The sequence below is a fragment of the Triticum dicoccoides genome, chromosome 1A (assembly GCF_002162155.2).
Source record: "Triticum dicoccoides isolate Atlit2015 ecotype Zavitan chromosome 1A, WEW_v2.0, whole genome shotgun sequence".
Lineage (NCBI taxonomy): Eukaryota > Viridiplantae > Streptophyta > Magnoliopsida > Poales > Poaceae > Triticum > Triticum dicoccoides.
The window spans coordinates 343983268-343992518 of NC_041380.1; the positions used below are offsets into that span (position 1 = coordinate 343983268).

At 44.6% G+C, this 9251-nt stretch overlaps 1 protein-coding gene across 1 annotated transcript; it reads right to left on the bottom strand.

Moving 5' to 3' along the window:
• Positions 1–314: 314 nt before the first annotated feature.
• On the bottom strand, positions 315–5371 carry LOC119271968 (probable trehalase). Its single transcript, XM_037553594.1, has 11 exons — positions 4594–5371; positions 3961–4080; positions 2886–3001; positions 2695–2795; positions 2478–2587; positions 2253–2325; positions 1918–2085; positions 1728–1815; positions 1413–1530; positions 1096–1309; positions 315–798 (listed from the first exon to the last, which is right to left on the bottom strand). Exons 1-11 carry the CDS (start codon positions 5172–5174, stop codon positions 709–711), a joined length of 1779 nt encoding a protein of 592 aa, XP_037409491.1. The 5' UTR covers positions 5175–5371; the 3' UTR covers positions 315–708.
• Positions 5372–9251: the final 3880 nt, after the last annotated feature.

Consider the following 9251-nt stretch of genomic DNA (forward strand, 5'->3'; position numbering starts at 1 on the left):
CTGTCTCATAATACGTATAAGACGTTTTTGTAGGTTACCTTTTATTGGAAACAAAAGGAGGTGATGAACCAAAATTATACTCAACCATTAGTTGAGGGACCAAAAGTTCACTTATAGGAGCTGCATCTCGTACTCTGATTACAAATTGCATGAAAATCCTACTATATGGAGTAGTTCATGAATGTATTATTTGGGGTAATAGTAATCAAACAGGTTCGTTATCAACCAGAGGTAATCCCTGTCTTAATGCTATATAATCCAGGTTCAGCAAATTTCAGAGAGTCCACAGACTGAGCTTAATGCTATATAAAGCATTTAACAAGCAGGATTTGACCCGGTTGGCTGCAGCGTGGACAACTGTTAAACTTCACTCTGTACCACAAGAATGTAAACAGATGTACTGTACTTCTGATAGTGATACCTCGTACAAGGTTGCTTAGAGCGTAAACAGCAGAAGAATGTCGGGCGACTGTCGGGGTACAGTTCGCCGGCTATAACGTTAGTTACAGCAAAGAGCAACAGCATGCTGTCATTTTGTAACAAAAAGAATAGACTAGACACACACAATCAATCAAGTGCTCAGTCAATTAGTTGCTTAAGAAAGTTCAGCAGAATGGCTCTTCCATAGATTTTTGGCATGTAGGGCTCTTCCATAGATTTTTGGCGTGTGCACATTTTTCTTCTGATGAGGCGGCTTGCTTGATCTCATCAGGATGGGCAGCCTATTTCCTTGTCATGGGACCATCCCAACTCTTCCAAAAATGCTAATAATACGCCATTTGACCAACCAAAACCAGTCTGCAGAATGATATCCAACGACCTCAAGTTAGAATTTCAGATGGTAGTTGGAGGAGGAGATACTCTGTATTTGTGGTTATGAGGAAACAAGGCTGGCAAAATTAAAACCTTGGTAGTATTTGTGGTTTCGAGAAAACAAGACTAACAAAATTAGAGCCTTGGCAATTAGAGCTTACAACAAACTATGGACGAATAAATTGTGTAAGGTTCACCATTTATCAAGTACAAACATGCTTTATCATATTGTGAACACAAACGAAGGGCTTTTACTTTCCTTCCTAACATACAAGTCCATACCTGTGGTTTGTATTCACCGCCTCCTCCGGATTTTCCACAGGCCTCGACGTCGTACTTCTCATGCATTGCGCCGCTTGATTTGTAGGCTGCATAGTTTGTTCTCACCCACCTCGTGGCGATGTCCTCAGCAAATTCTTTTGCTTCTGTTGAACCAGAGTTCAGCAATCCCTCAGCTATCAGATGCTGCAATGGTGCCCATCCATTTGGAAAATCCCTGTTTAATTACCAGAATAACAGTTTTAAAGAAGGGACGCCAAATAATTTCCTGTGCCAGGTAGAGTTTTACGATCTCTAATAAACCATTTCAGGAAACTAACCATTGTTGCCCTGTATTGGATACTGAAGTTGCTATTCCTGCAGGACAGACCAACCCTGATGCTTGGAGGCTTCTCATGACTCTCACTGATTTTGCTTCATCCAGAAATGGCCCCAAACCTGGTTAAGTCCAGACAACCATAATCAGTGGCGAGCAACAAAAGGGTGAATGTTCAGAGAGTTCCGTAATCGCTGTTATTATTATTTTTAGGGAAACATGCTGCTAGATATTATACTTTTCGATACTTCCTGGCTGTCACTGCACCATTAGGTATGAGAAAATAAACACAGGGAGACAGGGAACATACAGTACGCACCTGAATTATGTGCATTTAACCACAAGGGTACGAAGTTAGAAGCAAAGATGTTGCGGTTTTGTGACTTCAATTCCCACTTGTAGGGTCCCTGGACAATAGTAATAATGTATCAAGTTAATACAACCAGAAAAAAGTCACCACAGTCGGACATGATTATAGGAGATCAAGCTGATTTACTCTACGAGCTCACCTGGCAATTTCCATCAGTGGGAAGCCAGTAGTCAAGCCACTGTTCCATCTCAGAATTCCACAAAAGAGACTCGATTGCCGTATGGCGTGCTTTTGAAGCCTGTGAGAAAAGTTCTGCAGTTGCCTTCTCTCCAATGAGTTTGGCAAAGACCGCTATGTCCCGTTCCATCTGTATTGTGAATTAAGGTAAGGATCATTTAACACTCGTAACAGCTAAGAACTTCTTGCCCAATAAGCATCTTCCAAGCTAAGGTGTAGCATAGTAAAGTAAAATACGACGTTGAACCGAATGATACATGCTAAATATTGATTATAATAATTAGGTCCATACCTTACCTTGCATATGAATGTGTTCAAGTCCACAGGTATAACAAATGTTGTTACCAAGGTTGTCATGTCAGTTGAATTGCTGCACAAGTGAATGAAACCATCATTATAAACAGCACGTGGTACACATTATGATTTTGATCCCACTGGAGCTCTTTTGGCACCACATCACTTAATCAACAGAAGATTCAGCATTCGTTTTATTGGTAATTCACGAGTTGCAGAACATCCAACCTCATCCATCGAGAGCTAAAATCCCATCCTGATTCAGCCGCTGAAGCAATCTGGTGGTACAATTTTTCCTTGGCAGCCGTAGAATTAAGCTTTGAGGCCAGTTCCTCATCCTGAAAACAGCAGAGACTGCATATTGAGTTTATCTTTGACATGGCAAAACTTTCACTGCGACCAGCATAGTTAACAACACAATAATAACCAAAGTAAAAGACTTTACAATTGTTGCACTTTCTGGTCTAGGTTTGTTCCACATGGCCTGGTAACGACTCAAATTATGCAGCCGTCCATGATTGTCCATTATTTCCACGTTGTGAAGCTCTGCGTAAAAACCATTGTACAGGGGAACTGAATTTTAACCATGTGAGGTTGTAAAAGGGGATGCTAAAATATGGGTTTTATGCCTGCTACCTGATACCCAGAAGCTATGCTCTTTCAGCAAAGAGGGGAATGCTCTCCTCACAAGGCCCAAATCACCTGTTGCCGTGTATAATTCCAAAACCATCGAGCTCAAAAGTGGTGGTTGGCTGCAAAGTGAAAGCATATATCAGGTGACCAACATATAGCCACATGAATGCATTATAAGTTTTTTTGTACTTCATTTGGAAGATGACCCCAAAACTATTTTATTATTTTGACAAGAGAAGATGACACCAGTAATAAATATAATGTTACAATAAAGTTACGAACTTTCTCAGGTAGAGAAGACAATGTGAACTTTCCTAGCAGGTGATGAGTGATATGGCAGAAATAAGAGTGAACTGCACTTAATTTGGACCGGGTAGACTGTCACTTTGCACTAGTTTTTGCAAAAGTTTCCACTGGCTCAGTTGAGTTGGATACAATAATATTGCACTTCGCGCAAGTATCTTCAAAAAACACACATAATTTTTCTATTTCTTATTTTAAAATTGTGATTATACATTAGCATTATGTGGTGAAGTACACACCTATAAATTTTGGTTGAAAAATATGATCACTTGCAATCTAAAAATAGCAAGTATACGATCTTTTTCAGATGTGTGTTTTATTTACAAAAACTTTATAGGCATATAGTTCAACACATAATACACTGCACTTTTCAAGTTTTATATGTATGTTTTTTACGAGGCATGATACATGATACTCCCTCCATTCCATAATGTCTATAGTTTTTTTTCAAAAGTCAAACTTTCCAAACTCTGACCATATTTATAGAAAAAATCATGTACATTTATAACATCAGATGCGCATCAATGGACACGTTATGAACTATATTTTCATATTCTGTATGCTTGGTATTGTAGACATAGACTGTTTTCCCTACATAAACCCAGTCAAAGTTTTGCTAGTTTTGACTTTTCAGAAAATATATATGCTAGAGGGAGTACGAAGTGCAATATTATGATAAAAAAGGTCAAAAACCCTCATGCAAAAAATACAAAAAAAATCTCTGCGTTGTACATGCATGCAAATCAAACAGTGGGAGGGGAGATGGAGTTGTCACCTTCGATTAGTGTAGTAGGATCTGGCACCGTTGAGAACGAACCCATATTCCTCCACGAGGTACACAAGATTGAGCACGATGTCCTTTGCCGTGTCGTACATTTTGCTCACCAGCAAGCCCCTGCATGCATGCATCAACCCAAGCAGAAATCAAGCATCTACTACACCATCCTGTCCTTTTTTTCGTGTGTGTGTGTGTGGGAATATACTACACACACTACCCTGTCGGTGTACCGGGACAACAGCACGAACCAGCTACTGCAATTTCCTCTAGAATGAACAAGGACGGACGGATCAACCTCAGTGGATCCTCGATTGGGACAAATTTAATGGAGCCAGCGGTCCCCGGCCGGCCCTGCGCCGGTCAGCGAAGCACCACGTCCCATCCCATATAAAAAATCAGCCGCCCACAGTATATGCTTCCATAGATTACGTGACAAAGGTGAAGAGACAAGTGAGCTAGGGGAACTCCACCACGTAAGCCCGAAACAGTCCAAAGGGCAACCTAACTAGCTACTTCTAGTAGTAGCTGACAAGTGGAAGAACACGTGAAGCTACGTTGAGAGGTTCATGAACGACCAATAATGGAGGGGCCGAGAGGAATACGAGGTGTAGGAGAGGAGTAGGTACGGACCTGACGACCCAGTACGAGTCCCAGTAGTAGACCTCCCGGAACCTGGAGCCCGGCACGACGACCCTGCCGGGCAGCGGCAGCAGGGTGTGCCGGTCGGGCCGCGCCGCGACGGACGGCGCCACCCGCCGCGCCAGGTCCTTCCACAGCGCGTGCACCTTCAGCGCCCACGCCCGCGCCTCGCCGCTCGCGACCCTCGGCAGGAACCCGCGCGGCTCGGCCTCGAAGTCCGGCGGGTCGGCCTCCACCAGGTCGGACCCCGCCGTCGCGAAGTACCGGGCCAGGAACGCCTTCATCTCCCCGCGCGTGGTCACCGTCGCGAGCGCGGCCTCCGCGGCGGCCCGGTCGGCGCCGGGCGCGAGCGGCAGGTCGACGTAGAGCTTGGGGTCGAAGTCGCGCGGCCCCAGCGCGCGCAGCGCCTCCGACTGCACGCGCTGCAGCAGCGCGAGCAGCGCGCGGGCGCCCTCGTCGCGATCGCCGTCGCCGGCGGCGGCGGCGTGGGCGGGCTCCATCTGCGCTGCGCGGAGCAGGGAGGCGAGGAGGAGAACGGGCAGTAGTAGAAGATGGCGCGGAGGCGGGGCCATTCGATGAAGATGAAGAGAGGGTTTTCTGTTCTGTTGCGGGATTTGCGGGGGCGTGACGTCCTTGCGGGAACGGGAAACGGTGTCCCGTTGAGACGGTTCCGCTTCCGTACGGCGGCGAGAGGGGCGACGGGGGCGCGGCGGACTCTTCCTCTCCCCTCCCGCGGTTGGCTGATGGAAAGCGGAAAGGATTATTTTGCTGGGGGTTTGGGCTTCGCGACGCGTGGGTTTTTATTCGGAACGGGGGGGAGGGTGGAGGCGCCTGCCGACCTGGGCCGGCCGTTGGGATCGATGCCCTGTGAACGAACTTGTCGCATGTGTAGCGGTTAGGCTTCTCTTTCGTTTTTCGTTGGTGGCGCGCTGGCCTCCACGTCAGTCGACGGTGGCGGTGGCGGTGGCGGATACCATCGCGGCGGCAGGGGAGGGGGACGCGCGCCACCCACCATGGACGGACGGAGGACATATCATACGCTGGTCAGTGGTGACGGCGCCTGCTTTGCGTAGTTGGACGTGATTAGACGGACTTATCACGTCAGTTTTTCTTTACACACAGTACAATCACACATGTTTACAGGAACGCACATACACTCACACGCAGCCATGTAACATACACCTTGCACAATATATTGAGATTAACAAAGTCATTACACGCACCTCGTAGGCGATGAAAACATGCAATATATGTAGATTCGAGTAGTACGATGAGTCGATGATGAAGATGAATTGCAGCAATATAGTATGTTTACCTAGATATCAATCATATCTATATGAGATCGGTCTTTATTTTTCCTTCTTCAAATGATACACATTGTTTTTTTTTTAAAGATGAATTACTAGACGCTCTCCTAAGTTTGTATGGTTTCTTATTTCTTTTAGCTTTTCTATAATCAGTGCTCATTCCGTTTGGAGTACTTTTGGAGGATTTTTCATGATTTTTATCCATGGTATTTTTTAGGGACGGGGCTTGCTTCCCTTCTCCGTCATTTCTTTTCTGGCCAAAAAAGGGCAATGACCCCCTATTTTTGTATTTTTCCTTTCCCTCGGGTAATACCCGTAATTGATTCCTTTTTTTTGCGGGAACCCGTGATTGATTCCGGATGAGAAAGGCTTGCAAAAAGAAATTCTACATGGAAAATGTCCGCCAATCCCACTATTTTGCGCTCCAATGTAAATAAAACAAGGACGTCCATAAAGTAGAGGTATGCTAAATCACAGGTAGAAGAAAACTTGCAATCTAGAGGCTGACTGCGTCGAATGAATTAATTACAGGCAAAAAGTAAACTCTGCAACTATAGCGGACTGGGGCTTTAGTGTCCCCTATGGCTTCTTCAAGCACTGACCCCATGGAACCATGAACACGCCAATGGATCTCAAGAACCAAAAGTAAGAAATTTAAATCTTATTCTTCATGATCTCTTCTCGTTGTTCTTATCCATCTTGTTGAACTGGTTGCTTTTCCTTTTTATTGCGAGAAAACTTCCATTCTATTCATCTTCAATCATGGAATAGAACGAACACCAGAAATAATAAAATTACATTCAGATCCGTATACCTCCTACCGATGACTACAAGCACCGAAGCGAGTCGAAGGTGCGCTGCCGTCATCGCCCCTCCCTCGCCGGTGACGGGCAAAACTTTCTGTAGTAGACAGTCAGGAAGTCGTCGTGCTACGGCCCTATAAGACCATGGCAGCAGAACAACAATCGTCGCTGATGAAGAGTAGCGTAGATCGGAAGGATCCAACCTGAAAACACACCAACATAGACGAACAACGATCATATCCGAGCAAATCCACGAAGACAGATCGACCGAAGACACACCTCCATATGCCGACCGACAATGCTACACACCACCGGAATGGGGGCTAGGCGAGAAGAATCTTAGTCCATCTTCAGGGACCCGCGGCCGTCTCGTCTTGAGCAGGATACAAACTCTAACAAAACTCGAAGGAACATCTAAAACAAAAGCCCTCCCGTCGGCAAGGGCCGGATTCCACCACGCCGGCATGGCCCTAAGGCCACCGGGGATGAGGCAGACCGCTGGCGGTGCCGGCAGGAGGCACAAATTGCTTTACTTAGGAGATAAAGAAACGGTGGATTAGTACGTAACTAGTTGCTTTTCCCTAGTGACAAACAAATCAAAGACTCCGATCATGATTGTTTAAGATCTATTCAAATCCGATCAATTGTAGAACCATGTAGACACACTAGGAATAGCAGTTGTGCACAACTTAGTTTGTCAGGTGATTCATGTTACTTCGCCCTTATGTACAAGAATCTGGTATTTATTCGAGGCGTATGGTATGTCATACAATTAGATGTCTAATTGTTGTTTATCTCTAATCTATATTAGTGTCACAAAATTAGCATCATGTTCTTTTCCAGTTGATTTAGATTTTGACAGTTGTAGAATAATCTAGTTTACACATAGTATTCCAGTAGTGCGGCCATGTACACATGACATGTAGTATGATTATTAGGATTAAAGGGTTACACTACAAATTTACAACATCATTTGATTACTTGTGGCATGGGCGACTACAAGGTAACCTGTTTGTGAACCTTGTTTCATAAATCTAAGTGTCAAGCATATGCATATAAACTAATGTGAATACTGATTCATATAGGATTTACATGAACCTACACCTGGAAATGCAACAAATTATATTAATAAAGAGGGTCCCAAAGCTTGGCCTGTAATTTTTAACTAAAGGGGAAGCTTACGTCCTTTTATAACAACTATGCAAAAGCCATTGGTTTTAGCATCCGGAGAGGGAGTCAACATAAAGTAGAGATTTCTCATGTAATACAACAACTGACATTTACATGCTCTCATGAAGGTATGGGCTACTTGTATTTTGTTTCGTTATATTACATTTGGATTCACTAAGATACTTGTTTTAATTGACATGCTTTCGTGCAGAAGATGAGAGAGATAATTCTTTGAATTACAGTAGGCCTGAAGAACAATGTGGTTATGAAGCCCGTATGAAGATAAGTCTAAAATATGAATTATATTATGTGTACGAATTTGAGACTGCACATAACCATAATATTGCTATCGGAGACACGGCCATAGAGCATCTCCAGCCGTGTCCCCAACAGCCCCCCTAGACGATTTTTCCGCGCCGGTGCCGAAAAATCGGTCCCGTCGCGTCCCTAGGAGCCCGTTTTTCACCGGTTTGGGCCGAAACTGGTGCCAGTGGATTCAGATCGAACCCGGCGCGCTGGGGGGCGCCCGGGGACGCCGGGGCGAGCGATTTTGGCACGGATGAGGATGGGCCCGCCGAGTCAGCTAGAGGCCGCTTCGTCGTCCTCATCGCTGATACGTCTCCAATGTATATATAATTTTTTATTGCTCCATGCTATATTATCTACTGTTTTGGATATTATTGGGCTTTATTTTCCATTTTTATATTATTTTTGGGACTAACCTATTAACCGGAGGCCCAACCCAGATTTGCTGTTTTTTTGCCTATTTTAGGGTTTCGAAAAAAAGAATATCAAACGGAGTCCAAACGGAATGAAACCTTCGGGAACGTGATTTTCTCGCCGAACATGATCCAGGAGACTTGGACCCTACGTCAAGAAACAAAGGAGGAGGCCACGAGGTAGGGGGGCGCGCCTACCCCCTCCCCCCAAGCGCGTCCTCCACCCTCGTGGGCCCCCTATTGCTCCACCGACGTACTCCCTCCTATATATACCTACGTACCCCAAACGATCAGATACGGAGCCAAAACCCTAATTCCATCGCCGTAACTGAAGGAAATATGCCCTAGAGGCAATAATAAAGTTATTATTTATTTCCTTATATCATGATAAATGTTTATTATTCATGCTAGAATTGTATTAACCGGAAACATAATACATGTGTGAATACATAGACAAACAAAGTGTCACTAGTATGCCTCTACTTGACTAACTCATTAATCAAAGATGGTTATGTTTCCTAACCATGGACAAAGAGTTGTTATTTGATTAACAGGATCACATCATTAGGTGAATGATCTGATTGACATGACCCATTCCATTAGCTTAGCACCCGATTGTTTAGTATGTTGCTATTGCTTTCTTCATGACT